We start from the raw sequence: 13600 nt of genomic DNA, 5'->3' as shown, positions 1-13600 counted from the left end.
AAATAATTTTTTGGACCTCAATTATAGAAGGCATTTGAGAAGAGTTTCAATTGAAATACTTTTTGGTAGTGCTATTCTAAAACTGTTTTGAGGCTTTATTTGGCTAATTAGATAGAAAGGGAAATTTGTATTTGGCCGTTTGTGCATTGTTCATTAATTTGAGTTCTAGTTAGCAAAACTCATCATTGTACTAATTGTTTTTGATTTTTTCTTGGGGATATGAAGTTAGCAAAACTCATCATGAGTTCCTAATCTTCTGCCACATTTAGCTTTCCCTGTAGCAAATTTATTTCCATCTAAAACTATAATATATCACTATCTGTATATGAAGATTATAAGATTAGATAGAAATATAATTCCACTTTATTTTTATTTAGACCACAAGAAGAAATAAAATTAATTATATGTATGTGCTGCCTAAATTACCCAACATATGCTAAAGAGTAACTGAATGTTTCAATGAATCCTCTAGAAGAATGGTTATCTAAATAACAATAATAACAACAACAAGAAGCACAATTTTAAAACAATATTTAGTTCTGCAATAACAATTATGATAGATTAGGCAACAAGTCTAAAGTGTTAACATAAAGAAAATAATATCAATGACGTGGCATGCATTCAATCAAAAGATCAACAATTTAATTCAAAACACAGCAAAGAATTTTGTCAACCATGTCATTAGTGAGAATTAATAATCCCTTTTACTTTGCATTTAATAAAAAAGGTTATCAGTGCTGGCACCAGAAGCACAAGCACTTTCTTGATTACTATGTTGATTAACACTAACCCTGACTAATGGATTCAGCTAAAAAATGTTCTAAAAATATTGAATAAAAGAGTTAAGATATTTTTTTTAATTATTTCATTGCATTGACTATTTTGTGCATTGTTCAAAAACTTTTTTGAGGTTTTATTTGGCTAATTAGATAGAAAGGGAAATTTGTATTTGGCCATTTGTACATTGTTCAAATTTGTATTGTTCAAAAACTGTTTGTGCATTGTTCATTAATTTGTACATTGTTCAAATTTGTATTGCTAAACTTGATTGATTTCCTTACATTATATTTTCCTACAAAGTTGGTTCCAAAGGGAAGCCAAGTTTCTCAAGTCATGATTTGTAGCAGTAACAAACAGCTGTCTTTTGCTCTCTAATTTGAAACTAATATCTTTGATTGGGTTGTTGAGTGCTTTAGTGAGTGTTGTTTCCTTTCAATATTGTTTAGAAGTTTGTGTGTTTTCTTTTCCTTTGTTTTTTGAACTTTTCAAAGTGGTTGCTATTTTGTTCTCTAGTACATAATGTACTTGTGATATGTTTGGTTGGGGTTAAATATTTTCTATGTCTAAGATGGAAGTAAATATGACTCACTCACAAGGATCAACATGTAGACAAGAAAAAGAACTTCCTTCTAAATCTACTGCTATGTCTCACAAGAATACTACAGAAGTAGATTCTAGAATGAGTCAAGATTTGAAGAGAAAAGAGACCACAATTGAAGATGATATTGAAGAGTGTGGCAGCTTGCAAGAAAGGCCAACTAAGAAGGGAAAAACACGTCAATTTGCTTCAATGCCGATTGATACATTTCTTAAACTTAACAATGAGCCTGATGGTGAAGAGCAATTGGATGAGAATGAAGGAGATATTATAGAGGAGTAGGACCAGGATTATATTAATCCAACTGAGGCTGAGAACATAGACAATACTTTGAAAGGTAAACTATTTGCAGGTTCTCAATTTTTTTTCCTGTTTACATTTTCTTAGTTTAATTAGTTTGTACAGTTTTTGTTAAATTAGTCAGTTTAGTTATGCATGCTTAGTGGATTATAGGTGGTTAGGAAGTTATATCTGATTTGTAGTGGATTTAGGTTGAACTTTTTGGTTGCTGCTGATGCCTGGAATGAACGATTTCAAATTGTATAGTGCTGTTTTATCCTTGTTAATGGCTGATTTCATGCCTTGTTTTTATTGAGCAATGATGATGATGGCTTTATTATGCTAATTTTTATATTGCTGCTGATTGTCATTTTCGCTTGCTGTCGTTTGATTTTAGTGCTGATTTGATTCTAGTGAGTTCATATGGATTGATTTCGCTGTTTGTTTAAATTCAGAAATGCCCTATTTACTGCCAGAATGCTGCCGAAAAAGTCAGGAGTGGACCTTGAGATGTTAGCTGCTCAACTAGGAAGCACTTTAGGCAATCCGAACAATGATGTACATGAGGAGGTATTATTTATTGTTAAAGTTTCTATATGTTATCATATCTTAAATAATGGTTGATTATGTTGATGTTGATTCAATTGTTTTGTGTATCTAAATAGAAGAATGTTATGATATATATATATTTCTTCTCTCTCTCTCAAACATTTTTAGTAGACATTATTAGTATTAAAGATGTGTAGTTTTATATTTGATTTTTTTTTCTTTTTTTTACAGGAAAACTATGTTGAAGGGGAAATCGAACTTGATTAAGGTCAAACTTTTAAGAGCAAATGTTCCAGAGTAAAAGTCATGAACTTGTGGATCGGACATGATAATTATATTTGCTACTTAGCTATTTCAACTCTTCTTTGTTATATTTTTTGCAACATTAGATGATAGTTCGAGGTTGTCATGATAGTATATATCTTGTGGTATTTTGAATGTGATTGTGGATCTTCCAATAATTTTTATAAGACAAATTTGATGGAAAATGTTCAATTATTTTTCTTTAGTGACTTTATTCAAATAGTTTAGATTATTTATTGACTCTAAATAATTAAAAAAAAATGAAATTAATTTCATTCACGAGAAAACTACTATTGGAAATAAATTATATATTACAAAAAACCGTTGTCAACAGTTACAAAAGACAACGGTGTTAAAACCGTTGCCAAAAAATGACACCAACGGTAACACTTTAAAATCGTTGTCTTAGATGACTATAAAATGGCAATGGTTTTAAAACTGTTGCCAAAAAACCAATAGCAACGCTTTTAAACCGTTGTCTTAGACAACTATAAAATAGCAACGGTTCAAAAACCGTTACCAAAAAAGGTACCAACGGTAATGCTTTAAAACTGTTGCTGTTGTGGATAACAAAACTACCACAGTTTAAAACCGTTGCCTATCCATGTACGGTTTTAAACCGTTGTATCATGAAAAAGAACGGTTTAAAACCGTTGCGTTTCGAGTAACGTTTTGAAACCGTTGTTTAAACTTTTTTTTCAAAACCGTTGCCTATACCAATAACTTTGGCAACGGTTTTTTGGTTACCGTTGCTTTAGGTCAAAAACCGTTGCCTTTGAGCATTGGCAACGGCCGCATATACCACAGGTCAAAAACCGTTGCCAAAGCGTTGCCTAAAGTTTAGGGAACGGTTTTTCAATCTACGGTAACGGTTTTTGACCATTGCGAAAAGCCTTGTTTGTTGTAGTGTTGTGTACTTTCCATGGCATGAGTCTCTAAACCCCATGGTTGGGGGTGAGGAGCTCTGCTGTGTCTTGATGGATTAATGCAATTACTACTGTTTTTCATTCAATCATGCTTGCTTCCATTCCAAGATATTACTTGTTCTTAAACCGGATGAATGTGATGATCCGTGACACTCATCATCATTCTCAATTATGAACGTGTGCCTGACAACCACCTCCGTTCTACCTTAGATTGAGTAGATATCTCTTGGATTCTTTAACCGGAATCTTCGTGGTATAAGCTAGAACTGATGGCGGCATTCAAGAGAATCCGGAAGGTCTAAACCTTGTCTGTGGTATTCTGAGTAGGATTCAATGATTGAATGACTGTGACGAGCTTCAAACTCTTGAAGGCGGGGCGTTAGTGACAGACGCAAAAGAATCACTGGATTCTATTCCGGCCTGATCGAGAACCGACAGATGGATAGCCGTGCCGTGACAGGGTGCGTTGAACATTTCCACTGAGAGGATGGGAGGTAGCCACTGACAACGGTGAAACCCTTGCATACAGCTTGCCATGGAAGGAGCCTTGCGTGCTTGAAGAAGAAGACAGTAGGAAAGCAGAGATTCAGAAGATGGAGCATCTCCAAAACCTCAACCTATTTTCCATCACTACAAAACAAGTACTTAATTCATGTTCTTTTGCTTTTCACAATCAATCCTGATAATTTCTGATATCCTGACTAAGATTTACAAGATAACCATAGCTTGCTTCAAGCCGACAATCTCTGTGGGATCGACCCTTACTCACGTAAGGTATTACTTGGACGACCCAGTGCACTTGCTGGTTAGTTGTGCGAAGTTGTAGTGATCACGATTTCGCGCACCAATGTATCCCCTCTTTTAGCTTGATGGTCTGTTAGGATGAGGAGAATTTGGCTAGAAACTTGGCAACCAAATCGTCCCAACTAGTGATACTCCCTTGGGGAAAGGTTTCAAACCATTGTGCAGCTTCATCCCTTAGTGAGAAGGGGAATAACAAGAGCTTATAGGTATCATGATTTATACCATCAGGGTTGACAGCACCACAAGTCCTCAGAAAAACGGATATGTGCTGTTTAGGATCCTCCAATGGATTTCCGCCATAGGAGCAATTGTTCTTGATTAGTGTAATGAGTTGTGGCTTCATGTCGTGATGTTCTTCTTCCTCAGAGACTCCTTCTTCAATGATAGCCTTCCCTCTGGCTTTACTTCTTTCCTGTGACATACAATTCAACACAAGGAACACACAATGGTACTTTTGAAAATTGAGTGTAGTTAGTTGAGACAAAACCTCAAACAGTTAGCGTGTTAATAGAGTCAAATCTTCAAACAGTTAGCGAGTTACTCAAAATTACAAAAAAAAAATGCTTGATTTAAACTACCACCTCAATTAATCATTGTCAATCTATTTCAATCCCCGGCAAGGGTGCCAAAAACTTGATGTGCAGAAAATGATTCGACACAAAACTCACCGGCAAGTGCACCGGGTCGCATCAAGTAATAAAACTCACGGGAGTGAGGTCGATCCCACAGGGATTGAAGGATTGAGCAATTTTAGCTTAGTGGTTGATTTAGTCAAGCAAATAGAAGTTGAGTTGTGTGATTTGTGATTGACAAAAGCTAAATTGCATGAAATGTAAAAGGGAAAGGGTAAATTGCAGTAAATTAAAGAGAACAGAAAATAAAAGTGCTGAATCTTAAAGAACAAGAAATTAAATGGCAGAAACTTAGAACGCAAGAAATGTAAATTGCAGAATCTTAGAGTGCAAGAAATGTAAATGACTTGAATTGTAAATGGGTTAGGGATGTGGGATTGCAGAAATTAAACAAAGAAAAGTAAAATTAAACAAACGGAAGAAGAGGAGAAGATGGATTCGAATGAACCGGATCTCAAACAGAAATGAAAATGAACTTGGAGAAGCATTCAATCAAAGAAATTAAAATGGAAACCGGCAGATCTCAGGACCCAAGAGACTAGATAACTAAGTCTAGATCTCAATGCCTTCCTAGATCCAAATTCAGAGAGCGATTGCAAAATTAAAGAAGAGATCAATGTAGAAAAGTAAATCCAAAGTTCAATTTCTCAAAATGGTTCGGTAAATCAAACAGTGAGGTGAGATTGAAACAGAATTTCTTCAAATCTCAACACCCAAACTCGAAGCAAAGTAAACAACGAAGGGGAAGAAAATCCCAAGGAAGAGAATTCAATTCTCCTCTCCAATTTCCCCGAAAACTCTAAATCAAACTCAAAACAACAATGAAAAATCCAAAATGAGCTCTCCTCCGTAAGCTAGAAAAATTCTAAAAGTAAAAGCCTCCCTAAAACTTAAAATCTAAACTATTTATACACTTTCTTCTAATGGTCTTTGGTGGACGAAATTGTGATCACATCAATGTAGTACTCTTTGTTATTGTATGGAATCATTATTATGGCTCTTGGCTATGTGTGGACACAACTCTGTTCAACTTAACCAGCAAGTATACTGGGTCATCCAAGTAATACCTTACGTGAGTAAGGGTCGATCCCACAGAGATTGTTGGTATGAAGCAAGCTATGGTCACCTTGTAAATCTCAGTTAGGCAGATTAAATGGTTATGGGTTTCGAAAATTAATAATAAATAGAAAATAAAAAGGGATAGAAATACTTATGTAAATCAAACGTGGGAATTTCAGATAGGCGTGTGGAGATGCTAGAATCCTTTCGAATCTCTACTTTCTTATTACTTTCATCCAATCCTTCTTACTCCTTTCCATGGCAAGCTGTATGTAGGGCATCACCATCATCAATGGCTACTTTTAATCCTCTCGGGAAAATGGTCCTATGCGCTGTCACTGCACGGCTAATCGTCTAGAGGCATCACCCTTGTTGATAGCTACATCCCATCCTCTCAGTGAAAATAGTCCAAATGCTCTGTCATAGCACGGCTAATCATCTGTCGGTTCTCAATCAGGTTGGAGTAGAATCCCTTGATTCTTTTGCGTTTATCATCACGCCCAGCCTTCAGGAGTTTGAAGCTCGTCACAGTCATTCAATACCGGAATCCTACTCGGAATACCACAGACAAGGTTAGACTTTCCGGATTCCCGGGATCCTACTCGGAATACCACAGACAAGGTTAGACTTTCCGGATCCCCATGAATGCCGCCATCTATCTAGCTTATACCACGAAGATTCTGTTGGGAAATCTAAGAGATATGCCCCCGGACTAAGGTAGAACGGAAGTGGTTGTCAGTCACGCGCGTTCATAGGTGAGAATGATGATGAGTGTCACGGATCATCACATTCATCAAAGTGTTGTGCAACGTATATCTTGGAATAAGAATAAAAGAGAATTGAATAGAAAGTAATAATAATTGTATTGAAACTTGAGGTACAGCAGAGCTCCACACCCTTAATCTATGGTGTGCAGAAACTCCACCGTTGAAAATACATAAGTGAAAGGTTCAGGCATGGCCGAATGGCCAGCCCCCTGAATGATCAAAAGACTGAATGATCAAAGACTAAACAGTCAAAAGATTAAACTGTCAAAAGATGTCTAATACAATTGTAAATTATCCTATTTATACTAGACTAGCTACTAGGGTTTACATGAGTAAGTAATTGATGCATAAATCCACTTCCGGGGCCCACTTGGTGTATGCTTGGGCTGAGCTTGATCTATCCACGAGCTGAGGCTTCTCTTGGAGTTGAACTCCAAGTTATAACGTGTTTTGGGCGTTCAACTCCGGATCATGACGTGTTTCTGGCATTTAACTCCAGACAGCAGCATGTACTTGGCGTTCAACGCCAATTTACGTCGTCAATTTCCGCATAAAGTATGGACTATTGTATGTTGCTGGAAAGCTCTGGATGTCTACTTTCTAACGCCATTGAGAGCGTGCCATTTGGAGTTTTGTAGCTCTAGAAAATCCATTTCGAGTGTAGGGAGGTCAGATTCCAACAGCATCAGTAGTCCTTTTGTCAGCCTTTTTCAAAGATTTGCTCAAGTCCCTCAATTTCAGCCATAAATTACCTGAAATTACAGAAAAGCACAAAAAATCATAGTAAAGTCCAGAAATGTGAATTTAACATAAAAACTAATGAAAACATCCCTAAAAACAATGCCAAAAAGCGTATAAATTATCCGTTCATCAGTCTTCAAGCCTTGAATTGGGCCTTTACTCTTGATGGAATTGGGTTGACAATAGTCTCTGTTGATTGCTCTTGGTGTTGGGAAGAAACCACTTGTGAACCGGGCCATGAATCATTTAAGTTTGAGTCAATGTTTGAGGCCAACTTTGGCTCAAACTTGGTCGCGCGTTTTATTATGCAGCAAGGCATTTCTTCTGCCATCCACGTTTGAGTCCAAGTTTGAGGTCCAACTTGGACTCAAACTTGGCTCTTCCTAATTCTTCTTTGGCTCAGCGTTTGACCTCAATTTTGAGGCAAACGCTGGCGCAAACTTGGTGAGCTCCAGGGTTGATGTTTCTCGTTCTTCCTTGGTGAATCATGGCCAACGTTTGACCTCAAGTTTGAGGCAAACGTTGGTGCAAACTTTGGTGGTCCCTGGGTGAGGATTTTTTGAGCTGGGATGTGGCCAACGTTTGACCTCAAGTTTGAGGCAAACGTTGGCGCAAGCTTTTGGCCTCCCTGGATGAAATTTTGCTTTTCCTCAAGTTTGAGTTCAAGTTTGAGGCAAACTTGAGCTCAAACTGAATTCCTCTTTTTGCTTTTTGCTATCCTCCCTTTCTTCAACCTTCTTCAAAGCTTTTTCACATATCATCAATCAATCAAAAGCATCAAAGCTATGCTCCAAATCATGAGATTGTTTCTCTTTTATAATATATGACAATTATAGCACAAAATCTCATGAAAGTGCATTAATTTATCTATGGTTGATTGAATCAAAGAAAACATGAAATTCTACCCAATTGGCTTACTTATGGCTTAAGAAAGTGCATAAAATCTATTGAAAACAAAGAAAAAAGACTAGTAAAACTAGGCTAAGATGACCTGTCATCACAACACCAAACTTAAAGCTTGCTTGTCCCCAAAAAAGTACTGAATTTATTGAGAAGAAAGAATGAAATGGAAGAGGATGTTTATGCTAGCAGAGTATTATTGGTAGCTCATGGGGTTTTATGTAGATATGTAACTACTCACTTCTTATTGACATTTAGGCCTAGAAAGTCTCCTCCAAGCATCAAGCAACACACTGCTATGACCTCTCATTATTCCTTTGTCCTTGGTTACTATTATTTTTTTATAAGCTTTAGTTCAGTGTCATGTGTAACAAGCTCTTTTCTTTATTTATGCTTGACACATTATTCACTATAGACACTTGGCTCACATTCCTTCTTAGAACATTGATGCCCAGCACCTCTTTGGGTTACTAAATGCCTTGTAGTTAGGTTACTCTTGATAGTGGACTTTCAGTTGATAATCCCGGGTTAGTTAACCCAAGTTACCAAGTGTTGATACACTCCAAAGAACTTAATAATCCAAGCAGATCCTAGTACAAAGACACCACAGGCATATATTCTAAGTTTCAAGCTATTGGTATCTAGCTTTATTCTTTCTTCTTTTTATTTTTCTTGCTGCCACTTTTGGCTTTTCTCATTCCTACTTGTTTTTCTTTTCAACCAAGAACTTTTATTTTTTTAAGATTCATAAACAATGAGCTACTTTCTACTTAAAAGGAGAACAGTCTAGTCCTTTTATTCACTAAAAGTGAGCTACCACACAATCACACATACATGCCACCACTTACTATTATTTGACTTCTAGTTAGCAATGAACCATCTTACTTCATGTTTCAAACATTTCTTTCATTGAATTAAAAAGATACAGGGGACAGAGCATGCATTTAGTTAAGTAAAAGTAATCACACAAGCACACACTTAGACTAGCTTCCTTGTTGCAAAGAGTGATTCTACTTGTACTAAATGAACACTTTAGCAAGACATAAGTCAAAGCATTTCTCAACAGCAAGAGTTAAGTATAGATACAACCTATTGGTTTGCAGTCCTCTTGTCCTTCCTTCTGTTGTGCTCCTTTTGAGTTATGATGCATAATATCTTCAAATGGTTGTTAGTTCCCGTCACAATTCTCAAAAGTTGCTTGCTTCTCAAGCCCTTAGGTGACTGGTTAGTATGCATGAATTGAGTGTGGGTTTTGAATTTAATCTGGTGTGGGAACACCAAACTTGATTCCTTGCGACTGTCTCTAATGCAACAGGTTGTCCACTTATGAATTCTCTTAGTCTTGTTAAAGGTTATGGACTAGAAATTAGAAAATGCCGTAATGGTTGAACAATTTTTCTGGTTGCTTGGAGCTAGTATTATGTAGAAGGTAAGAATGTGTTTTTAAATAAATACTGGTGGAACACCAAACTTAGAATCTTTCATTCTTCCTAAATTTGTTTTGGTGTGAAACACCAAACTTAGCTCCTAGCATTCAGCTAAATTATTTAACCTTTTTATTAGACTAGCTAGGAAAGAAAACTACCTCAGGTTGGGTTGCCTCCTGATGAGCGGATAATTTGTACGCTTTTTGGCATTGTTTTTAGTATGTTTTTAGTATGATTTAGTTAGTTTTTAGTATATTTTTATTAGTTTTTAGTTAAAATTCACTTTTCTGGACTTTACTATGAGTTTGTGTGTTTTTCTGTGATTTCAGGTATTTTCTGGCTGAAATTGAGGGACCTAAGCAAAAATCTGATTCAGAGACTGAAAAGGACTGCAGATGCTGTTGGATTCTGACCTCCCTGCACTCGAAGTGGATTTTCTGGAGCTACAGAAGCCCAATTGGCGCGTTCTCAACGGCGTTGGAACGTAGACATCCTGGGCTTTCCAGCAATATATGATAGTCCATACTTTGTCCAAGATTTGATGGCCCAAACCGGCGTTCAAAGTCACCCTCAGATTTCCCAGCGTTAAACGCCGGAACTGGCACCAAAATGGGAGTTAAACGCCCAAACTGGCAGAAAAGCTGGCGTTTAACTCCAAGAAGAGTCTCTACACGAAAATGCTTCAATGCTCAGTCCAAGCACACACCAAGTGGGCCCGAAAGTGGATTTTTATGTCATTTACTCACCTTTGTAATTCTTAAGCTACTAGTTCTCTATAAATAGGACCTTTTACTATTGTATTTTCATCTTTCAATCTTAGAATCTTTTGATCATGTTTTTATGATTGAACCCTCTTTGGGAGGCTGGCCTCACGGCTATGCCTAGTAGGGGTGTTCGCGGTGCGGTTTGGTTCGGTTTTTGAGAGAAAAGTCATCCGATCCGATCGTTTAATTAAAGTGCGGTTCGGTTTGGTTCGGTTTTTTTCTCGAAGCTATCCGAACCAAACCAAACCAATTAAATTCGGTTTGGTTTGGTTCGGTTTGTTCGGTTTTTTCAATCAATTAAAAAAAATACTACCATAACACCACCTTCTGCTCAAAGAAGATATTATATTGGAAATTACACTTGACATCTAGTAAGAATAATTGAAGATCAAAGTGTGAGTTGTTCCAACAATATTCCAGCATCAATAATATGAACAATAAAATGAACAATAAACTGATTTCAATAAACTGAACAATAAAATAGATTGAAAAAATAAAATAGACTGAACAATATTCCAGCATCAATAAACTGATTCCAACAAGTCCTCAACAAAAAGCAATAAACTCAACTGAAGTTTAAATCAAGCACAGAACCAGCAATAAACAAGCAGCTGAAGTTTAAATCATTAAGCACAGAACCAGCACTGAAGAATGCACTCGGAGATCTGATGCTTGTGGATTCATTCGGAAGAGGAACTGGCGGTAATCCGGATTCGCCCATATTCTCACTTGAACTGGCGTCAAACTACATAAATACAATAAATCAAGGCCAGAAACACAACAACAAATAAATAATAACCAACAATAAACTGCACAACAATTAATCAGCAAGTTATCAACATTCAACAATTAATCAGCATTCAACAATTAATCAGCATTCAACAAATAAATTACCAATATATTTGTTGTTACACTTGAAATACTGCAAATATCTCAACATAGTTACCTATATTTTTGGGTTCACCACTGGATGAAAATTCAAAAAGAAACCCATAAGTGTCAAGAGCTGTTCTCAAATCTGAGTACTCAGGAAACCAACCAATTTCGACAGGCAATTGATCAACCTAAAAATAATGATTCTGTATTTAATACTAAAGTATCAATTGAAAATAGATTTAAACAAAATATGCTCAGTCAAAATTGTTACTGCTACAACCATCATCTATCATTACCAAAAGAAAACATAACAAACATGTCTTTACCTCTTTCCTAGAAGAGAGAACTGCACACCAAAAGTCAGATGATGAGTTTCGAAGCTCTTCATTTGATGAATATAACACTGAACGAACAAAACAAAAATAGATGAGTGACAATATTACTGGTTACTGCTATGCTTAAAGCTGGTAACAACATAACATGAGACTAAACTTTCACTCACTTGTGTTGAAGGACCAAATGGCTACTGGTTTTTCTAGCAAAAATAATTTAACAAGCAACAATAATTTATCCAGCAACAATACCTAGCAAAATAAACCAATAACCAGCAACAATACCAAGTCAGCAAATAATTCAACAAACAGAACAAAATCAGCCAGTCAGCATGAATAACCAGCAACAATACCTAACAAAATAAATCTATTAGCAACAATACCAAGTCAGAATCAATGATTAAAATAACTCAACAAACAGAACATTGCCTAACAAACAGCAAACAATGAATCAGCAAACAGCAAGTCAGTAACAAAATCGTGTTAAAAATACCAATTATGAGTAATTTAACCAAATTAACAATGAATCAACAAGTCAGCAAGTCAGCAATAAAGTAAACAATACCAATGCTGAGTATAATTTAACCAGATTAAATTCATCAAGTCAGCAAGTCAGCAATAAAGTAAACAATACCTGACTCGGTGGCTCAGGCTCCATGCCTAACTTGAATCGGTGGCTGGGTGTGAGACTGGGAGGAACGTGGGTGCTATGTTGAATTGGTGACTGGTGGGTGGCTGGGTGCTGTGTTGAATCAGTGGATGGGAGACTTGAATCGGTGACTGGTGGCGCTGGGTGCGAGGGATGAGGGTCGCGCTCTGCTACTGCTGGCGCTGGGTGCAAGGGATGAGGGTCGCGCTCTGCTAGGCTGCTACTGCTGTGTGTGAGGGTCGTTCAGGCTGTGGCTGGAGCTTCGTGGTGCTCTGTCCGCGAAGAACGTGGCGGCAGACTGGGAGGAACGTGGGTTCGCCGCCGAGAGAGGAGAGCGCCACTGTAGAGAGGAGAGCGCGACCAAGGAGAGCGCGATTCTGAGAGGAGAGCGGCAGAGCGCGATTCTGAGAAGAGAGCGGCAGAGCGTGATTGGGAGAGGCTGAGACTTGAGAGTTTCGATTGGGGGTGGGAGCCTGGGAGGCGTGGGGTTAGGGCTCAGGACTCGCGCTCAGGTCAAGGGAATTGGGGTTTGGCTGTTTGGGGGGTGGGGGTTGGTTTTTTTGGGCATTTTTATACCATCGGTTCGGTTCGGTTCGGTTAGAGTTTTCCTGGTCAAAACCGAAAACCGAACCGAACCGCAAAAAAACTGCAAAATACATTTTTTTCGGTTTTTTCGGTTATCGATTTATTCGGTTTTCGGTTTTTTCAGTTCGGTTGACCGGTTTAGTTCGGTCCAGATCGGTTTTGAACACCCCTAATGCCTAGACCTTGTTCTTATGTATTTTCAACGGTGGAGTTTCTACACACCATAGATTAAGGTGTGGAGCTCTGCTGTACCTCGAGTATTAATGCAATTACTATTGTTCTTCTATTCAATTCAGCTTGTTCTTGTTCCAAGATATCACTTGTTCTTCAACTTGATGAATGTGATGATCCGTGACACTCATCATCATTCTCACCTATGAACGTGTGACTGACAACCACCTCCGTTCTACCTTAGATTGGGTGAATATCTCTTGGATTCCTGATACACGACGCATGGTTGATCGCCTGACAACCGAGCGCTCGCCTGACAAACGAGCCAGCCATTCCGTGAGATCAGAGTCTTCGTGGTATAGGCAAGAACTGATGGCGGCATTCAAGAGAATCCGAAAGGTCTAACCTTGTCTGTGGTATTCTGAGTAGGATTCAATGATTGAATGACTGTGACGTGC

At 37.6% G+C, this 13600-nt stretch overlaps 1 protein-coding gene across 1 annotated transcript; it reads right to left on the bottom strand.

The window, feature by feature from the left end:
* Window positions 1–11245: 11245 nt before the first annotated feature.
* Window positions 11246–12449, bottom strand: LOC130951677 (uncharacterized). Its single transcript, XM_057880382.1, has 5 exons — window positions 12372–12449; window positions 11908–11989; window positions 11732–11808; window positions 11476–11593; window positions 11246–11274 (listed from the first exon to the last, which is right to left on the bottom strand). Exons 1-5 carry the CDS (start codon window positions 12393–12395, stop codon window positions 11270–11272), a joined length of 306 nt encoding a protein of 101 aa, XP_057736365.1. The 5' UTR covers window positions 12396–12449; the 3' UTR covers window positions 11246–11269.
* Between the last annotated feature and the right edge of the window lie 1151 nt (window positions 12450–13600).

This window comes from Arachis stenosperma, chromosome 9 (assembly GCF_014773155.1).
Source record: "Arachis stenosperma cultivar V10309 chromosome 9, arast.V10309.gnm1.PFL2, whole genome shotgun sequence".
In the NCBI taxonomy this organism is placed as follows: domain Eukaryota; kingdom Viridiplantae; phylum Streptophyta; class Magnoliopsida; order Fabales; family Fabaceae; genus Arachis; species Arachis stenosperma.
This window is presented reverse-complemented; position numbering and strand designations above follow the sequence as displayed.